Source organism: Strongylocentrotus purpuratus, unplaced genomic scaffold, assembly GCF_000002235.5.
Source record: "Strongylocentrotus purpuratus isolate Spur 01 unplaced genomic scaffold, Spur_5.0 spur5_contig_840, whole genome shotgun sequence".
Classification (NCBI taxonomy): domain Eukaryota; kingdom Metazoa; phylum Echinodermata; class Echinoidea; order Camarodonta; family Strongylocentrotidae; genus Strongylocentrotus; species Strongylocentrotus purpuratus.
The window spans coordinates 791,903-814,053 of NW_022145547.1; the positions used below are offsets into that span (position 1 = coordinate 791,903).

The 22,151-nt window shown below is 36.6% G+C and overlaps 3 protein-coding genes across 3 annotated transcripts; all 3 read left to right on the forward strand.

Moving 5' to 3' along the window:
- Window positions 1–4,354: 4,354 nt before the first annotated feature.
- On the forward strand, window positions 4,355–12,514 carry LOC115924989 (angiopoietin-1 receptor-like). Its single transcript, XM_030988084.1, has 4 exons — window positions 4,355–4,694; window positions 10,570–10,884; window positions 11,812–12,054; window positions 12,334–12,514. The coding sequence occupies exons 1-4, from the start codon at window positions 4,616–4,618 to the stop codon at window positions 12,510–12,512; spliced, it is 816 nt and encodes a 271-aa protein (XP_030843944.1). The 5' UTR covers window positions 4,355–4,615; the 3' UTR covers window positions 12,513–12,514.
- A 634-nt stretch (window positions 12,515–13,148) lies between these two features.
- Window positions 13,149–16,254, forward strand: LOC115925029. The gene is made up of 4 exons (XM_030988178.1): window positions 13,149–13,294; window positions 15,027–15,164; window positions 15,737–15,775; window positions 16,108–16,254. The coding sequence occupies exons 1-4, from the start codon at window positions 13,166–13,168 to the stop codon at window positions 16,252–16,254; spliced, it is 453 nt and encodes a 150-aa protein (XP_030844038.1). The 5' UTR covers window positions 13,149–13,165.
- A 101-nt stretch (window positions 16,255–16,355) lies between these two features.
- On the forward strand, window positions 16,356–17,355 carry LOC115925034. The gene is made up of 3 exons (XM_030988189.1): window positions 16,356–16,677; window positions 17,152–17,309; window positions 17,344–17,355. The coding sequence occupies exons 1-3, from the start codon at window positions 16,401–16,403 to the stop codon at window positions 17,353–17,355; spliced, it is 447 nt and encodes a 148-aa protein (XP_030844049.1). The 5' UTR covers window positions 16,356–16,400.
- The last annotated feature ends 4,796 nt before the right edge of the window (window positions 17,356–22,151 follow it).

Below are 22,151 nucleotides of genomic sequence, written 5' to 3' on the forward strand. Positions count from 1 at the left end.
CATGAAATTAACGTGAAAGCATTATGTTATATAAGGGTGGATGTTTAGCGAATCATTATATAGTAGAATTAGTAGTTAATTAATAGAGTAAGATAATGTAATCCAAGTCAACATGTATATATACCATATGAGCAGGGGATGTTTAGGAACATATTAAATATGAACACTGATAAATGAAAGTGTAGAACGCACAATATGTAAACATGAAAGAAGTAAGAACAATAAAGAATACAAAAGCAAATCTAGTTATTTTGTTTCAGCTCGTCATTTGGCACTTTAAACGGTTCTCAACATTAATCCGTCTGATTATTAATAGTTTGGAATTTGGCAGACTGTTAGCACAGCCAGTCAGATACAAGCCAGATTACTTTGCGGTAACAATTATTACATTTAAAAATGCATTAATCAGGAGAAGATGATTACAACAAAAAATCACCTAAATTACCCCATTATGCAAAAAAAGAGAAGATTTATCATGCTTTTAGTGGGATCCCAACCATCGTTCTCATTGTAACTATTTAATAATAACTCGATTAATTATTCAATAAGACTTATGAACACATATTTAATACCATTTTATTGAAAACGGTGAAATAAATTTTTAATATGTAATAATTAGACATGTAATTCAGCAAATCATAATTAAGGTTTTGTGGCTTATTGCCAGACATAATTACAGGTACATGGTGTAGAAGAATTTCACGACGATGCCCCAGACGATATCTAAAATGTCGTATCCGGACACTTACCCACTGGACATCAATTCAATTCAATTCATTTATTTTTCCTCTTTCAACTGTTCATATTTACAATAAGGGTACGTTTTAACATATTCACATATTAATATACATATACATGTAAATCAATTTGCACAATAAAATACATCAAACAAATAAACATGCAGTTAAAAGGGAAGGAGGGCCGACCTAAAAGCAAAGCTTGTAGGGCGTAGCCCCCCCCCCTGTAAAATTACTTATTATGGATTATTATTATGAACCACTATGGCAACCAACATCTAGGACCACTACCCCCTAGGAAAACTACCCCCGGACAACTACCCCCTGTCTGGGGGGTAGTTGTCATAGAGGATGGTTGTGTAGGGGGTAGTTGTCTGGGGGTAGTTTTCCTGGGGTACTTGTCCGGGGGTAGTTGTCCGGAGGGTAGTTGTCCTAGGGGGTAGTTGTTCGGGGTAGTTGTCCGAGGGTAGTTGTCCCGGGGGTAGTCGTCCTAGAGGGTGGTTGCCCTAGGGGGTAGTTGTCCTAGGGGGTAGTTGACTGGGGGTGATTATCCGGGATGTGGGTGTGTAGGGGGTAGGTGTCCTAGTACTCTAAAATGTATGTGTGAATATTAATTAATTTAACCCCAAAAAGACCGTATTATTTTAATATGCAATTTCACAGCCGGGTAGGTGTCGGATTCTGCCCCCTGATCGAGGCCGTGAAGCAACAAAATATCCTTAAATTGGGCGCATTAATAAAGAACCTCAATAATAATAATAATGATAATAATTTTAACAATAATAATAAAAATATTAATCCTCATCACCAAGACCCTCAGAGAGCACTTAAAGCTGTTGGTTTCCTGGTTCCTACGATACAAACATAACCAAAACAAACCATTAATCAAATCAAACCAAAGTAGTATTCAGTTCTATATATGCATAGACTGTGACGACTTCACTTCAACTATAATTTATTTGGTAGTATTTATCTAAACCTTCTCTTTACATGTAGATTTTGTTTCATTCTCTATACACAGAGGCTGGGTATAGTTTTGTAACTACATGCATTTTCAGTAAGGTTCACTGGTTTTTTTTAATACAATTAAAATATTTTATATTCTATACTGGATATGTAGTTCAAAAACGGTTTTGATAAAATGGCCAGTCACTTTTCCATTTTCGTATTGTTTTGTAATTTTTTTTTTGTGGTTGAGTTTACAATGTACTGAGGGAAATTGAAACCGTATAAAATGCTATGAGTAAACGCCCTTCTGGCTTCAAAAGGACACAAAGTGTGATTTTTATAACAGATTTGTGATTTTTTTTTCTTCTTCCACTAGACTTTCTCATTCTGAAAGGAAATAATCTTCACCTTCAATTTGATATTATGGAATCAACAGCAATACAAAATGAAATATTTACAATCATGCACATAGCTGACTACTGGGAAGGACATAGTAAAGCTTACAGCTTGAAGTGTATGTCGCCCTCAATTTACATGTTTAAAAACAGAATGGAGTGACTGAGACTGAGAGAGGGAAGTACCATGCCTATTACATGTACCGTGTGAGTCAAAAAAAAGTTTACACCTAGAAAATTGCTAATTATTTTTAAAATCATCTATGAACGGTAAATTATTATATATCTTGTGAAAGAGTGTTTTATCCCAAATCATTTGGTATCATTTTTGTGTGGTATGTGTTTGCGCTTGGATGTACAGGTGGCATTGTTTGCGAGAGTGCAAAAGTCAACTTGCGCCAAATTAATTCCTACAGTGTGTATTATGTTGGGATTAGCGGATGAAATGCATTGCGTATGCTTTTTACAAAGGGCAAAGTCACACACACCCACACACACGCGCACAAATTTTCGTTGATATTTGATATTCGATATTTGATATGTGTGGCATGATTACTTTTGTTAAGGATGTTATTTGGATCTGCAAAGACCGAATTAATATCCAAAGCCCAATTGTTTTATTCAAACATCACATAAGCAACTTTGGCGCAAGTCGATTTTTGCACTCTCGCAAACAATGCCTCCTGTTCATCCAAGCGTAAACAAATACCACACAAAAATGGTACCAAGTGATTAGTGATAAAACACGCTTTCAGAAGATGTATAATAATTTACTGTGCATAGATGATTTTTAAAATAATTAGAAATTTTCTAGGTGTAAACTTTTATTTGACTCACACTGTATTGTTGCGGACAATGCCTCCTTGACTCTTTAACACCTATAGTGATATTATCATACAAATGTTTATGAAAGAAACACACGTCAAGTTTTCCGCGTACAACAGAACACCCAAACTATGTATTCTGTTATCAATATTTGTCTTCAAACACATTGGAGAAGTATATTATAATGAATGTATGCTTTGTTCGAACAATGTAAAAAGTGAAGTGAATTAAATACACCATTCATATACTCCTCGTCTCAAATGTTCACACACACACACACACGCATACACAACACCCACCTACAAAATACACATGAACCCACACACGCTCTAGCACACAGAGCCCAAATATACGGGTCCACATATGCCCACACATTATGTGGCCCTATTACATATCAAAATATACGACCGCTATTAAAGACGACAGTTTTATAAAGGCATAAAAAAGGAATAGACGGCAACTAAGTAACAAATGGATCATTTCGTGCGTTCCTTCTACAAGCTGAATTATTATAAGAAGAACAAATATTTTCAATATAAACATCCAGTTTCTGTAAGGTTCCGCCTTGATATCCGGAATCGAAGTGGTATTTTCCCTTTTGGATGAGGCAAATCTTGTAGCTGCAAAGCGGGGATCAGACACAATCTATCGGAGCACGCTATTGGCTGTTCCATACATAACTGGCGCGATATGACGTAGTTTGAATCGCATTTGAGGGATTACCAGGTCGCTATATGCTTCAAAAGATATCCGTGACCCCGATAGACGGATTTCCAACGCAAGGAAATCAGAACATATCTGAATTTTAATTGTGAGAAAAGGAGGAAACTATGTGTTCTCGAGTCTTGGCAAGGGCTGTTGTCAAAGATTGAAGTAGTTTGCAGAAAGTTTTCCTTCTGTCTAGGACGACCAGCTGAGGTATAGAACTGACTTAAATTTGGTATTTTGTCTTCACTAGGAGAGAAATACGAAAAAATCACCAGTGGTTCAAAATTAAGCTCGGCCGAAACTTTCTTCTTGTTGGATAATTTAATATGGGGAAACCCATTTTATATCCATGATATATTAAATTTAAAGCTAAATTGTGTGAACAAGGAAACACTACTCCTGACTATGACCTGGACTATTTCATGTTGCCTCGCTGATGTTTTCTAGATTGATTATTTCAATCAATCCTTTCTGTCCATCTGTGGATGCGGTTGGCTCAACTATTATATGTCTTCAATGTTTACAAAGTCCTGATCTTCACTTCACCAGCTAGATTAAGGGAAGCACGATGCTGACCTAATATTGCATCTTCGTATCATGATTGAAGTTTTTTGTACGTAAAAGAAGAGAGGCCTATATCATACGGTCCTCGTTTAGGATTCCACAAATAGCCAAACGTAGAACCGTAAGTTTCACCTGAAACACTGTCAATTACCAAACAAAACTAATAACGGCAGAACCTGTACCTTACCAAAGCGAACAAACATTTGTAAAAAGTCTGGTATTGAAGAGCTCCGTGTACAAAGGTGCGCTTGGATTGTCTAAAAGATTATTTTTGGAGCTGCAACTTATTTTAGAGGCCATTCTGGCCTGGATTTAGTATTGAACACACTCCATTACAGAGAATTCCTTAAGGATTTGGAATGGTGTATAGAGCACAGGGCTCCACTAATCACTGACAAACATATTATACCTGTTTAAAAGTGTGTTCACCTACGTATTATGGCGTCCTTACTAAGTTGGATCAAATCCTTTTCTGGACTCATACTTGTGTTGTTCTACATAGCTGCTACAAGTAATGGTAAGTAAATAAATACACATTATCATCTTTACGAAACGATGTGCCCCCATCCATTCATTCAACAAATATACTTGAATAAGAGAAATACAATTAGCTATGCTGTAAAAATAAGGAAAAGACACACACAAAACAAAAACATAACAAATTTCTCTTTTTAAAGTCAATGTAAGTCCATACATATTACAGTATATGTATCCGGATATTTGTTGCGTAACATTAATTTATACTAACCTCGGTGTGACAAAAAGAGATTGAAATACTAAGCTTAGAAACTGTTGACTGTTGAAAGCTCAAAAGTTAAAGCTCGAACCCGAGTGATGTTTTTATAGTATCAAATTTAAGGATGTGAAAGTCATTAAGAGTCAAGTTTGTGACATTTCCTTTGAATAGAAATATCTGAATTTCTTATTACATTTTAACTGTTTGACAATTCGAGGACATAAAATCGGTGCCGGTATTCAATTAAGAACACAGCAGTGCTGTTTTGAAATTGTACAGGTCCAAAGCGTCTCTTATAACACAGGGTAATGCGGACAGAGGTCGATCCTCTCAATAGGCCATTTTCGTAATGTATTCAAATACATCTTTTTGTATTTCCTCGATAGATATTATTCATGCACCTGAATAAGTTTTTGCTGAGTATGCAAAATTGCATGCATTATGCGTCGTTAGGTAGGGTTTATTTATGGCTTGATTCTCGTTTAAACATGAAGAAGCGCATATACAACACATGTCATTTTCGACAAGCGATGAAAAACATGGTATGAACAGGCGGAAAGGGCAAGGTACTTCCTATTCAAAACTCAGTTTCATGTATTAAGTATAATGACAGTAATTAAATGCTAATAGGCCTTATGTCAATACAGTTGAATTTAAAAATAGTAAACGTGGTTAAAACATAATGTTTTTTTTTTAATGTAAACCAACAAATTAAAGATATAAAAAAGTAATTATTTGTTCTGTTGATGCATGTCGAAAGGAATTGGCTCATTATAATATTATTTCATTTATCCTATTATGACTCAGGTCTATGGTTTTATCATAAATTATTCTACCCAATATAATTATTTAGTAGATATAATTCACTTTTCGTATTTAAGGAATATTTTAAAGCTAGTTTGATTCTCTAAATTTGCTGCCCCTATCAGAATGTTCTTCCCCTAGCAATTGGGGAAGTTTTCTATATAGAGGGAGCAAGTAGCTACAAGTAGAATAGTGGGGCTTTAAGAAAACTAATGATAAATGAAGGGAAAATAACGTTTTGATCAGAGAGATATAATTCAAGAAATACACATTTTTTAAAGCAAACTGTATGCACATTCCGCGGTCTTTTTTTTTTACAGATCTCCCGGACCTAAGTCAAGACAATAATGTTAATTGTGAAGGGAAAGCTACAGAGAGGGAATGTATATTTGGATTGATCAGGTGGGATATCTAAAAGGCAGAAATGTAAATGAGGCAGTTCGGTTAACTAATGACATGATTTTTCATACAACTCAAAATAAAATACCTGTTTATTTGTTGGCAATAGATTATAAAAAGGCTTTTGACTCGGTTCATAAATGTTTTTGCAAAAGGTCTTAGTAGCTTTTGGTTTTGGACCGTCATTTTGTAAATGGGTGAAAACAATTTATAGCACGGCTCGGCGTTGGGTTATTCAATGTAGACGTATCAACTGGATATTTTCGTATTGAGAACATTATTTACTAGTGAAATCGGAATGTTAACGACTCTTTATGGAATGGAAAAGATAACATCAAACGGAGTACTATGTGTTTTAGATAACGATAACGGAGGTCTTAAATCGACAGACTTTGGATTATTCATTCGAACACAAATAATCATGTGGATGAAGAAACTTATAACAAAAAATTCAAATTTGATTGGGAAACGCTTTTTTAAATACCTGACCAGAAAATTCGGCAGCCTCTTGATATTGTTCAGTAATATATCCTCATATTTACTTGAACTGTCATTACCAGACTTTTTTGTAGCAAGTTTCAGGCTTCGGTTGGGACAAAAGCGTTTTTGGTAAAGAAAGAAATTTTAAAAAGAAATCAGATTATATACAATAATAGATGTATCCACATTCAGGGGCATGAAGACTTATTTCTAAAAATGTTTTTTAAATACATCATATAGGAGAGGTCAATTAAAATCTATCAAAAAATTTCAGAAAATGGGTTTAAACAACATGGACATAAATATGATAAAACAGTTAAATGAAGGCATTCCGTTCTCCTTGAAAACTTTTTTGAAATATATATAAACATCTTTGTAAGGATACCGAATTGAGTTTAGAATTTATTTTTAACGGAAACCCCCACTCTTTGCAAGGCATAACATCAAAGATAATCTATAGGACATAGTTAAAATGTCATGCTACATGCAACTTAGAACGTACATATGATTTGGTTGAAAATGACACGAGAACAATTCTCCTAAGCCCCCGAAAATCTAATTTGGACAGAAAGCTGAGGGAATTTCAATATAAAATGTTATATAATTTAATTTATACAAATAAGCATCTATACACTGTCGAACATGCAGTGAGCAATTTTTATTTATTTATTTATTTATTTATTTATTTATTCATTTCCTCTCATAGGGTGGATGGCCCTTTCAGCACAGCTGATTTTCAAAGGGGTCCACAAACATAAAAATAACAATAAATATACAGTGAATTATACAATAATATGTAAAACGTTGCAAATGCAAGAAGTAAGGCAATGAATATGTACATGTATAGTCAAACAAATAAATATCTAACAGATTAAAGTACAAAACAAACAAGCAATAAGACAGTTGATTGCAGATATTCAACTAGGACGACAACAAGCATGCGAGTAAAACTGTAAAACCGATAACATAACACAAAAAACATCAATGTAAACATAAGAAGAAAAAAAAACACAAGACAGGAATAAGAGGATGGGTATAATATTTATCGTGTTTAAAAAACTATTTAAAAAAAAAACAATAAAACACAATAAAAAAAATATTTAATCAAAAAAAAAAAAAAAATATATATATATATCTATTTAAAACATAACCAATAGAATATCAAATTGAAGGTAAAAATTGTAAAATCTTTGCTCCTTTTGCAATAAACACGGAGAGTCTTATGAACATCTGTATCGTTTAACCCTGTGAGAAGGTAGCAAGTATTTGCAGGGACTGCGGTGACCTTTATGAATAACCAACAGTGTATACTGGCAAGAAATCAATATCGGCATAATCAAGGATCCAATGCAGGAGAAGAAGAACTGTAAAATCACATTATTTTTTAAATAAAACATATGATGTTTATGTACAGGACTTCAAAAATACCCCAACTCCTCAAGAAATAATAAAAAAAGAATTTGAGAAAATAGACAAGAAGAAAGGGAGTTAGCGGGGGATAGAGGCAAGTATTTCTATTTCAAACTCGAAATTGTTATATAATTTGCTCAGTGGGACATGAAAGATGGATTTCCAACGATTGTGTAGATGTGGCTGTGTTCGTGAAGGGAGGGGAACTTGCGGAGTTTAGGAATGGGTACGGACGGGGAAAGTGGATACGTAAGATTGTATGCGCGTGTGTGTGTGTGTATGTGTATGTGCGTTTGTGTGTTTGCGTGTGTGCGTGTGCGCGTGAGGCTCTTTTTTGAAATATTGTTCATTCAGTTCACAACATGTTATATTGTTATAAATGAGTAATATCTTTCAACTGTATATGATTTTGTTATGTTTCTGTGGTAATTGGTGACTGAACGTATTTATGCTTTGTTATGCATTATTTTGTAAGCTTGAAGACGAGATGAAAAAATGTAAAAATGCGAAATTGTATCATGTTTTTCAATTATATCATTAAATGAACAATAAAATTCTCTTTCGAAACAAAAATATTCGCTCGTCATCCAGCAAAAGGAGAAAAAAAAAATTTACGCGGGAAAGTTAGAAGAATTCTAGAATTTGTTTATGATGGTGGTGTATTGGAAGTTGGGTATGACTTTGTATATTTAGGAGTGGCGTTTAATTATAATTGAAATTGATTTTTGTTTCTGCTAAAATGGTCATACAAGCTAGAAAGGCAATGTATGATATGCTAGTAAAGGCAAAAACGTTGCATTCATCTGTTGTCATTAATTTGATCACTTAGTTTTGCCAATTCTATTATATGGTGCTGATTTATGGGGCTATGAGTGTATAGTTCAACTTGAAGTTTTCCAAAGAAATTGTTTAAGAATAAGTGCACACCCCACTGTATGGTTTACCGTGAAACTGGACGTGGTAAAATATTAGATAAAACTAAGCGTAGAATGATTGGATACTAGGTTAGACTAGTTAAAGGGAAGCAATCAAGTATTCATTGATTCTTTCAATTTTTTTTTTATAGCAGTCTCAAATTGAAGCACAGAGGTCAATTAATATCAAGTCGCAATGGGTTGAGTTTCATGCAGACAGTTTTATCATGCAGGACTTTCGAACGTTTGGCGAGCTCAAGGAGAAGGATATAGTGCTGCCTGGATTATGAATACTATGAAAACCAGGCTTTCTGTCATGTCTATTCAGGAATGGAGCACAGCTACCTGGTCAAATCGTATTTGCTCGAACTATAGGATGTTTAGGAATAGGTTTGTTTATCAAAAGTACCTGCACATAGTTTACTATGTCAGAAGAAAGCACTATCTTTAAGTAAATTTAGATGTAGATCACATATATTACAAGTTAATAAAGGTTGATTTGATGCAAAGAATAGTACATGATTTTCAATATCTACTTTGTACCTCATATATATTGGTGATGAATTCCATTATATTTGTGTACGTCCATTTTTTCAAAATGAGACAAAATGTGTATACCAAAAAACTTGTGTGATAGTAGCCTAAGACCATGCTAAGAAGTGCGTTGCGTATTGACAAGGTTTTGAATACAGTTCATGCTTTCCAGCTAAAGAAATTAGCAAAATTTGTTAGAATAATTATGTCACATTATTATCTTTGCTCATATTATCATATGTTTATCATTGTTCCTTGTTCAAGGGATATATATACCCCAGTGGCCAGAATCCACAGGAGGAGCCCGGCCGGGGTCCGTAGAAGCCGCCCGGCAGCGGCCCAAAACCATCATGGAGCGTGCTAGAAGCACGCCCGACTTTGTACAAGTCGGGGGCGGGATACGGAAAGGTGACGTTCAAGTATCGGAGGGAGCCATTGCGGCGGCCGCGACGCTCTGCCGACCTCCGCACGAATTTTAAATTTCATAATGGTTTAAAATAGTCGGATTCCCGCCCGAATATCGATCGTCTATTTGCCGATGCCCGAGTGATGTACGCGCGACCTGTTTACGAGCTCTGCGACCTCAACATTCGCCATTGGGCAATTGCTGAATAAGGAGCAGGTGTCGGTGCCTTGCGAGCGTCGGCCAACCCCTAAAGAAAAGCGGCGGAGCCCGCAGTGATCGAGCAGAGATCGAGCAGTCACTGGCCGTATTTCTGGCGGAAATGCCCTTTTGAGCTCGCAGAAAAGTCGGGCGGACTCCGTTTTGAATATGTGACGGCCCCTTAAGAACCCCTGGTCGAAGCATTGGTTCACCATTTTTAAAAATATATTTAAAAATACACTTTGTTTTTGGTGGGGAGGGGGATGTCTTTACTTTTTATATACTAAACTCTGATACGTCCACTGTGGGTTAAAGCATCTTTCTGTGAGCATTTTAATGAAAGATTCAGACTAGCTCCTAGGTAATTTCACGTTTAGCTTAGGCCCTATGGTGAATGCTGTTAAAGATTACTCCCCTCATTCAGGGCCGGAAGCCTAAATTATAGTCTATGTAGTCCACTGAGATGTGCATGCTATTAAATCTATTATTGACTATTGTAATGTTTTTCTAGGATACATCGTAGACCTGACATTAGTGACCAATCACCCCCTCCTGGATCCTCCCAACACACGTGATCAATATATCGGTGCTTACCTAGGTCAGAAAGATGCAAGCATCAGAGACTGTATTACGTTTCATCGAATTATCCGGACCGGCGATACTACAAATCTCCCAAACTATATCAACATAGTAAACGAAGGTCAACGTATAAGAAAGCTAATATTCGAACAGTCCAATCAAACCAAGGCATCAGGAGCATTCCATACAGCTTTCGAATATGAAGGAACCACACGTAATACTTCAACTGTTGTCTTGATGCACAATGGTGAGTACACATATTTGTGAAATCCGTCCAGTTTTGGGCCACTGGAGGTATTATGTAACTTGTTTACTGGGTCTGTAGTCGGCCTTGTATATATCTCGTTGGTGTCGTTATTTTGAGTTTCTTGGAACGTAATATCAGCATGCGCAGCCAACTGAGGGCCACCTTTTTCAGAAAAAAATTAACACAGGGACCAGATTTATTTACCTCTGGACGTTCCTTATTATTTTGAAACATAAAACTGGTAGTACCAGTCTAAAGAAAAACACATTCTCTAAAACTGGAAATAATTTCAAGAAGACCTTTGAACTTTTAAAATGAACACGAGATGCATTTTCTGAGCAATTTTCCTCATTTCCTGACTTCATGTGATATGGTCTTCCATGTCTTAGGGTAGCCTTGTTAATTGTGATATTGTTTTTCCCGATGGCCTGTAATCACACACACACACTTTAGCCGGGCAACCATCGTAATAAGGGCCAGAAGCATTGAAGGATTAATTCTCACCGGTCCGGTTTGATACCCATTTGTTTCATAGTGGGGAGAGTGGCTAATGTAGATTAATATCTTGCCAAAGGAAAGTATTGCCGTAACAGAGATTCGAATCCATACCATGTACTTCAGTTACTTTATTAGTAGAATACGACATCTTCAATATAATGATTGACTTAAATAATCGCCAAATGTACATGTAAGTCTATACAGACATTTTAAATAATACTCGAGCAAGCGTATATCTGCATATGTATAAAAGACCCCACTCGTATGCTTACAAATTGGTAGGCCTATACAGATCAAACAGATCTTTCACTGACTTCAGAATTTTCCCATACAATGATTAACTTTTTTCAGAAGAAATTTTCCCCAAAGCTGCTTTTGCACTTCATGACCATTTTTTGTACTGGCATATTATTCCCATTTACTTTACAGCGACAATCTTGCCTGAACAGACAACGTTGACTGTCCATGAGGGGGAAGATGTTACACTCGATGTTGTCACCAATGTAGATGACTTCCGGTGGCGGTTTAATGGAGATGTTGTACCGGACAGTAGAAGAAAGCAGAGTCTTACCTTGGAGAACGTGCAGCTAAACCAAGCTGGGGTATATAAGTGTTTTGTAGTTGGAAACCGATGGGATGCAGGAAATGCAATACTCCTTCTTCATGTCGTCAGTAAGTTGACAGTTTACTATCCGTACATGTATCTAAAGCATCTTTATATTCAAACATCGTTGAAATTGTCTATAATTCTGTTGCCAGCAAAATATCAGTGAAATGAAAATTGAATATTGACAATGGTTATCTTTTTATTGTGTTAGGGGGATGTATAGATAGAAAGTTAGAATGCAGGCATGTCAATGCATATTGGCATATCGGTTATTTACTTCTGATATTGTTTAGATGCTGGATTCTTATCCACTTTGAAATACTAATACTGTTTACTTCAAACAGAATGCCCAGCTTATCGTTGGGGATCCGAATGTGAACATACCTGTAATGAGTGTCTCAATGGAGGCAAGTGCGATGTAGACTCAGGAGAGTGTGTATGTCCTCCTGGTTTCAACGGGACAACATGTGAACACGGTAGGTTTTACACTTTGGGTCCTCTGCGCGTCGAGACACTGGCATAGACATACTTGTTGAACAAGTTGGGGCGAGGGGGGGGGGGACAGACGGACACAACAAGCAAAGAGTCACATACTTACAAACACACACACACACGCGTGCACACACAAGCGCACTCATAAAGAGTATAAGTTCCATGGATGACCCTTTTTTCAAAGTGGATGAATGAATTCCCCCCACACACACACACCCTGACTACCCATATGTCTCGACACCAAGCTTCCGAAGCGAAATGTTATATCATTTTTTAGTTTACACAATTTATTTGTACACATGCCAAACTATTTTTTTTTGTCTTGGATTCAGCTCAATATTTGTTTGATGTGAATGAAAACAATGATTTCATGTAAAATACATGCTTGAAATAAGGTTCAATCTGTAATACTCTTCTAATATATAGTAATGAACATAACAACATCATCTTTCATTGATCAGATTCAATCGATGAAACCCTTGGTTAAGAAAACAGCATTGTTTCATCGGCAAGTTCGTACATTTTTATCTTTCAATACCTAAAACTCTTTTCAATAAAGCTATCTCTCGAATCAGAATCAAATCAACTCAATGTCGATAGAATAATACTAGAAACTCTATCGTGAAAGCATTTCTATCCATATCTCTTTATCATAAGTACTGGGCAGCAACCGGTTCGGACAGGATGGCAGCTTTTCTTGTGATTCCTCAGGAGATGATCACAGTCCAGGATGTCGGGGTAAACTTTTTTGCCTACCAGACCCCTTTGGATGCACCTGTGCAGCAGGATTCATGGGAATCAATTGTACAACAGGTACTTATAATCATGTAAATCAAATTATAGAATCATTCCTGAGCGAATATGTATATTATAAGAGAGCTCAAAAATACATAATCTTAAAGGAGAATGTGATATAACATACGTGTGTAAATATGGATTACTCATAAATGTACATGTACATGTATACTACAAAAGTTCTTCACATGTCTCTTCCGGCAAATAATTGTGTCTTTCATGAGAGGGGTTTTTACACTACAACGCTTAAAATATTAGATATTCTCTGGCGTAAGTGAAGGTAACGAGAAAAGATATTAAAGAAACAAAATCAACCCTGACGCAGCTTTCATTTTTAGTGCCGGCAAAATTAAAATACGAAAGATATGAGTGAAGAAGAAGGTATATCTATATTTGCAGTATTGAATGGGTTAAACCATACGATTTTCAAGACTGAAAGAGAGGCTGGCCTATGTGCGAGCTTGCAACTCGTGTGAAGGGAAGAAGTATTTGTCTACATAGAAATGCTTTTCAAATGACAATTAGTGTTCTTATCATGACATTTCAGCACGGTTCAATTTGTTCCGCTTTTGAATTTTGGATACCTGAACTTAAAATAAGCACAGTATATCCTGAACAATGTAATTCAATAGTAATGTTAAGTGTGTATCAAGGAGCATGGTTACATATAACCATGAACTAGATACCTCTTTGAGGTGGACAGAGATTCCACAATGGGATATACTCTGCCATTGGAAACATGAGATTTGTTATCTTTTAACGAGTGGTGCTTGGGTTGAAAGTGAAAGTGTTTTAGTTTTTATTATTCTGTCATCATGAAACTGAAAACAAATATTTATATTCTTTTCCAAGGGATATTAATTCCTTTATCCGTGTTTTGAAAAGCGAAAATAAAATGACGTTTTATCGTATAGTCAAAATGGTTGTACCTTTCTTCTATAAATAAGGAAGAGCTGGAAAGCCATGGACTCTTTTCCGTAGAAAGATTTTGAAGTAGCCATTAATGTGCAAGCACGTAGCCCTTTAAAAATGTGCTCGATAAGAAGGAACGAAAACTGAATTGACAATTTTCCACATTATAAAGGATGACGCTTCCTCATCCAACTTTCTGGCAAGGAGCCACAAAAATCTGTTCAATATAAGCATTTTCCTAGCCAAGTTCTGTAAAGGCACAATGTTGCATTACTAAAACAACATACATGTACAAAAGTTCTTTGCTTTAAAACCCATGTACTATAAACTTTATTGATTCTATTTAAATCCTTCAAAGCGGCCCCATTTCAATTAAATAGGTATTTAAAAAAAGCCTATTCTACAATAACAAGTAGAAACTTGCATATCAAAAATATTTAGGTACTTTATTCGAAACTGTACCGAATTTAAGTGTTTATTTAAAAATGATTGAAATCGATCTTTCTATAATTATCACTACATATATCGAACTATCAAAGACGTTCTAATGCACTTGTGGGTGGGAGCGTATCGAGAAAAAAATACCCCGAACCAGCTGATACAAATCTACCAAGAATTCAAAACGCACCCTAGATACCTCATTGACTCATTTATTTCGGATTTGTTTGAATTCATTCTCGAAATTTGATATGAAGGCAACAATTGCATTAATGTAGGATTGGGTTCTTGGTCCTGCTCCTCAATGTGAAATTGTGATGTTTCAAAAGCACATTTGGCCTACCTCATAATGATGTTCCTTATGTTCTATTACTTATCAATTCCCATGATTTTGTTAAAGAATGTAACCCAGGAACGTATGGAGCAAATTGTTTGCAAGAGTGCCACTGCTCTCCACGTAACATCTGTACCAAGGATACAGGAGAATGCATTGATGGGACTGCGTGTCATGAAGGCTGGACTGGTGTCAACTGTCAAGGTGATTTTTATTTTTCCGAATTTTTAATTTTTTTTCTTCTCAGTTTTCATAGTATTTTTTTTTTAAATTTTGATTTATTTAATATACAATATTATCACAGAATAAACATATCACGATTGAAGAGCCAAAATTCATTTATTGCACTTGTCAAAGCAAGGGGTAAAGACACATAAGCGCATTTTTTTGATTAAACAGATTATTAGTTTTAGCTAATTTGTGGCTAGATTTGCAGTTAGTTATCGTTTGAAATGCATTCCCTGCTTTTGTCTATTATGCTGAGTTGAACAATAAAATTAGTTCTCCTATCTAGTATAACGATTAAGATTTCCGCACATTAATTGTTAGACGAACTGCAAGTAGTTCTATGATATTCTCAAGTACGGGCTCTCCAGTTAAAAGCTATATTTCAAAAGCATCATAATATTTTGAACACTTATTGATTTTTCCCATAGTGGTAAATTTGAACCCTGCCGTGTGTAGGCAAGATGTGTTGATTGGATGATAGGACGAGTGTATTTGTATACAATGCTTAATAGTTTCCTTCTTTATTATCGATTTACTTTTCTTTACAGTTCGAAGTTCCCCCATTCAGGACGTTGACGGTGATACACGTAAGATATTAAACATGGGATCATAGATTAACATAAGAATAAAGGCGTGTTAAGATATGAAGCAGAAAACATCAGCGCCTTGATTGTTTTATATAACGTGTAAATGAATCTCGTTTGCGAGAAACAAATATTATTAATAATACAAATAATATATATTTGTAAATACTACTTCTAATACTACTACGACTATTACTTCCTCTACTGATATTACTGATAGTGATAGTAAAACTAATAGTAAAACTAATAGGCATTTGTACTGCGCCATCTATCTATAACTTCTATTCTGAGGCGCCCTTCTATCAAACATCCGAACTTTCCTAATCTCACGTAAGGCAAGTCAAGATGTTCCTGTAATAGATGCTCCAGTCTACGAACTCAACGTCGCATCAGTTTCCACAGATGTCTCCAAAAACCTTTCAAACTTGAAATATTACGCATCTTATAACATCACCATCATATTTGTAAATACAAGGTCTTAAAATGTTGATGGCCTCATAGAACTTTTTTTAAATTCAACTTTCTTCCAATTCTTTTTATACTCAAAACACGTCTACCTAATTTGCATATTACAAGTTCCGTTATTTCAAACTTATTTCCAGGACCCGCAAGTGTAGGTGCCTTACAAATGTCATCTTTAACCACACAAATTGAAGTGAGCTGGGAACTGTCATCTAGTCTATGCTCCCCTGACTACTATATCATACGCTACAGTCTCTATCAGAAGCTTGCCTGCCAATCACCAGAAACCACCCCAACAGAGTTTGAAGTGAACACCAACGCCAAACAATTCAATAATCTAGTGGAGTTGGAGCCTTACTCGCGATACAAGATCACAGTTACAGCTGTAAATGGTGCCGGGCAGAGTGAACTCACGATCGGCTATTCAGATACCAGGCCAGGACGTAAGTAATGAACTAATAAGCAAAATATCCTTTCCCCATAACAGTTTTAAGAAATGTACAAGGTGATGTATTATGTTATCCGTGTTGTCATTAAGCATATTGGATATAATATAAAGGAACAAAGTTGTTATTGGTCCAAAGCTCGTCACGTATTTTCGATTGCGAGTATCGTAATAAAAATATTTCCCTCCCGCTCATGAAAATATACCCCCTTGCTAAAATATAAGTCCAAATAATACTATATCATATACCTTACCAGTCAAAATCCGTATAAGATTCCATGCATATTATACGCATTGATTTGAAGAATAAAATATTCACGAATTTTGCTTTATTTAAATTTTGAATGGTACAGAATTGTTGCGATGTAAATCCCCTTCACCCTTCACGCTAGCCTTACTATTTTAGCGAATAACACGTCAAGTTTAAACGGATTAGGTACAGACCTTCTCTTATATTTCTGCTTCACTTTAGCACCGTCCAACATTACAAATGTCAGGGTTAATCCAGAAAGAACGTCTCCAACACGATTAGGATTCACCTGGCAACCTTTCAACTGTAGAAATGTGAATGGAGTCTTCTGGTACTACTTTACAAGAATCTACAAGGATGGTGATAGAAGTAATACACCGGCTGAGACTACATACTTGGAAGGTGACTTTTCAGACACATCAATAGAGTTCAATGCTCTTGAAGCATGCACGGTGTATGAACTGAGTATCAATGCCGGAAACCGTGATGTGTCAACTCTTGGAAATGCGTCTTATGCTATCGGTGTAACAGGAGTTACTTGTAAGTGTCAAATAATACGAAGTAAATACATGTTATAACCACCCGTATTCCATATTACCCTGGTTTGTGTACGCACTCTAAATATATGAATTTCGTTCAAAAACTGCGTAGTGAAAGATCGACATTTTTATCGTGATACCAAGGTTTCTTTACAACTAGGGTATAGTATACACTGTCGCTCATAAAGTTGGAATATTTTTTTGTTTTACCCCAATTTATGGAATTATTTCAAAAATGATTTAAAAATAATAGATCTAGATAATAGTATACATTCTCAGATTTTATTGAATAATAATTTGACAATGTGTGTTTTGCATGACTGCTAAAGCATGTGTATGCTACTATGCTTATCAACTAGGGGACCTACGCCCTTAAGTCATAAATGACAGTAACGAGGATTAATGCCCCACAAAAGGGCACTAATATAGCACATCGGCACGGTTTTGATCCCGGGGCCTCACAGTTGCTTTGTCACTGAACCATGACTGTACGCAGCGGGGGCTAGGGTAGGGGACAGTTTCCAAATGCAATAAATTTTCCATAATTTATTGCATTTTACCCCGGTTCCCAACATAAAAAAATCATCTGTGTGCCCATGCCTTGAGCCATAATGCATGTTATGTTTATTGGTCGGTGTAATGTTACTCTTTTAGAATACAAGCCGCTCTCCTAAGATTTACGCTATTTCGCAAGATTAAAAAATGAAAATATTCTCTCTATTTGTTTTGAATATAGTCACAAGTGCATCCGCTTATGCAACTGGGAATCAACTGAGAGTTCTTTGGAGTGTTCCGTCTCAATGCCATGTGGATTACTACAGGGTATCATATCAACTCATGTCACGTAAGGCATGTCAAGATGTTCCTGTAATAGATGCTCCAGTCTACGAACTCAACGTCACATCAAGTACCACATATGTCTCTGAATACCTTTCAGACTTGGAATATTACGCAACTTATAGCATCTCCATCATAGCTGTGATAAGGAGAGCGGAGAGTCTACCTATGAATGTTAGCGGAGACACACGAAATGGAGGTATGTAAACAATTTTGCTAATACTAGCGTTGGCAGGCGCGCCGGAAGCAGTTTGGGATTGGGAGGGGAGGGGGGGGGGGCAGAAGAAAAATCTGCATCACCACCACTCTTACGCGTTGCATGCAGGCCCCGTCGAACGTTTTTCAAAGTGGATTATTAACGATCAGGCAGAGCGTAAATTGGCGTGAGGTCCAAGGGCTGAGCCTCCAGGAGCTCAGGGTTTTTTAGGCATTAAAATTATGGTCAGATGAGCATACAGGGGACCGCCTTAGGGCCCTTGGTGGGGTCCGGGGCAGAGCCCCCGTAAGCTCTGGGGTTTTCGGCATTTAATTACGGTCAGATGAGCATCCAGGGCCCCGCCTTAGGGCCCTTGGTGGGGTCCAGAGGGCAGAGCCCCCGGAAGCTCGGGGGTTTTAGGTATTTAATTACGGTCAGATGAATATACAGGGTACCGCCTTAGGGCCCTTGGTGGGGTCCGGGAGCGGAGCCCCCATAAGCTCTGGGGTTTCAGGCATTTTATTACGGTCAGATGAGCTATTTTGATAACCTTAATTTGTGACATGGGCAGGTCACTTATATTTTCTCTCTCTCTTTCTTTCTTTTTCTCTGTAACAAACTTTTTTAAAAAGTGATGGGGGCTCGAGCCCCCGAGCCCGGCAATTCTGCAGACCCTGACATAAAGGCTTCTAAATAAGCATATTTTTCACTCGATTGTAATTTTGGGAATTTCTAATTTTCCAACAAACGCATGAAAAGGTATGACTTACAAACAAATTGAGAAAAAATACCGGAAAATCATGTAATTTCAGCAACATTTGTAAATCACTGGTATCGAATACAAAATAACGCCCCCCCCATCAGTACGCCAGCGATCAGGGGCTCATGAGCTTCTCACCCCTATAACCAAAAACAGACACGCTTTCCCATTCTCTCACAATATGTCCACGATATGCGCGTATCGCTATTATAAAAACCTCCATTGATAAATATAGGTAGCATGCGCAATGTTTAGGAAATTTAATTCCTGTTAACTTTCCTTTTCTTTGAATGGAATTTTATACGTCATTTAATTCAGGTTTTTATTATTGTTATGTCCTTTTGGGTTAAAAATACAAACCATCTTTACTCCTTTACTGCTTTTTTTTTTAGGGGGGGGGTGGGGGCGTGTTGGGGGGGGGGGCAAAAATGCGTTTTGCACCCCCCCCCACTTCCAGCGCCTATGCTTGAAGGGAGTGCAAAACACGCACAAGAGAAAGAGAAAGGGTATAAAGAGGAGATAAATATCATTATAATATAAAGTCTTAATTTGCATAACAAATTTTCATAATAAATATTTTTCGTATTAAGGTTTCAAATGCAAAATGTTCTAAAGCTTGGTCGCCTTGCTCACCGCGTATGTTCCTTCAGGTCCCGGAATTTCGCGCTCTTCTCTTAAGGGTTCAAGTTTTATTTTAATGCAAATTATCATCAGCCCCTTTTAAAAATATAAGACAAAGGGCAAATGCAAAACCATTAAAAGTGATTTGTAATTGTTAAACATTTGAAAGAAATATTGTCACTTTCCGTGATGATTAATTATATTTTTTTATTTGGTAAAGTTAATTACATCCAATTTTCCTGTTTTCTATTTATGCTTTGGATTTATATCTACTTACATTTGCTATGTTGTTAATTAACTATTCAACACTGATTTTCTTCACAGACCCCTCTGCTATCGAATCAGTGTCTTACACCTCTACTGCCAGCGCCTTGCACTTAGTGTGGGAGGAACCTTCTTGTGAAAGCCTACACGGTGTTTTTAATCGCTACGAATACGAACTCTATGATACTACTGGTGGAGGGAGAACTGTCCAGGATCGAACGCCCATACGAGGAAACAATGTTCAAATAACTGGTCTTGATGCTTGCACAGAATATCGCTTCAGGATAAGAGTAGTTACTACCCCACTGAGAAGGAGTGAATGGCATATGGAAATGGCAATGACTAATATATCAGGTTTGCTAAATGAGGTATAGGCCTAGCGCATAGAGACATACTGTGATATGCGGTATAATAATTTTAATTTTAATTCCGTTATACACATTGCACTATAGGCGATTGAAGAGTTATTGTTAATAATAGATAGTATGGGGGAACTGTATGTTTCAAATTCCATTTTAAATCGGTTTTTATATAGTCCATTTCTTGACGTTGCTCCAGAATAGGTAAATAGCTTTTACTGCTGTAAAGGCTTATAAAAAATACAAATCTAACATAAATTAGAAAAAATAAATTAATTGTAGTCAAAAGATAGAGATTAGATTTAGTGTAATCACAGTGTAATCAATTAGTTAATGGGAACTTGGATTAGCCCGAATGAAATGTTAATTCCTTCCTTTCTGTACATATATCAGCTCCTGGAATGCCAGTTATTACAGAGCTTACCCCGCATCAGGAAGACAGTGGCACTACTGGTCTAACAGTATCATGGCAACCTCCTTCCTCACCTCCATGCCAGCCTACACATTATGAAATCAAGTATTATGTGCTTCGAGGCGATATGTGTGAGGATACCCCGAGTGATCGTATAATGACTTCAGCAGGGACCGTCAATGGTTCAACTTTCACCTTCAATGTCCTGGAGTTGCGTCCTAACTCTGAGTACAGGGTGTTCGTGAGAGGCAGAACCAGTAGCGGTTATGGCGATTCGGATTCCCACTCAGCTACTACAGGATATTCATGTTAGTATTGTGTGTGGGTGTATGTGTGTGTATGTGTATGGACGGGTGGGGTGTGTGTTTATGATGTGAGTATGAGGGTGTGTGTGGGTGTCCCTCTGAATCAGCTGTAGGAGAAAACAGAGAGCTGACAGTACTGCTAGACCAATTTACAGCTCATGATCTACTTTATATGACGCTAGACTTTAAGTCAGTACTTCTTAAACACATCTTTTTAATTAACTGTAAATCGAAGCATATCAGGAGCTCTCGTAGCGCAGTAGAATACATACTTAATGTTGGATAGTTTCTGCGCTCTATAAATGCATTATTATTATCATTATTATTATTTATCTGACTAGTTTGAATACAAGGGGAACCATAATCCTAACTCAGTTGAACGAATATACTTTGAATAAGACCTTGCAAAATATCATTGGAGAATATGTTATATGAAATGAGCTGGCCTGGAAGTTCAGTTATGAAAAGGTATACTACAGGGGGGATTAGAGAATGTTTACGAAGACAAAATGTAGATTAGCTGTAAGGAAATGTAGATGAAGTACAAATTGAAGAATAAGAAATATGAATGAGTATGAGTTTTCCTCCTCTATTTTACAGATCCTACTGGTCCTCCAACTAGAAGCCAGTCAGCTTACACGAAGAAACGCAGTATTGTCTTCTATTGGGAAAAACCAGAATGCGGTTATCGGAATGGACCAATTTCAAGCTACGAAGTTATTCTCTCCAATTCTACAGGTAACCTAAAGATGAAATAGGGTGAAATAAGGTGGAATCCCAGAGATTGCTTGTTTGAAAGTAAAGTTTAAAATTCTATCTAAAAGGGTATCTGCCCTTGACATCATTCCTGGTAGTGCTTCTACAATTCATTAAATACATATAAATTGTACTCATTTCGCGTGTAAGAATGATAAAGAATTTCAAGGTAA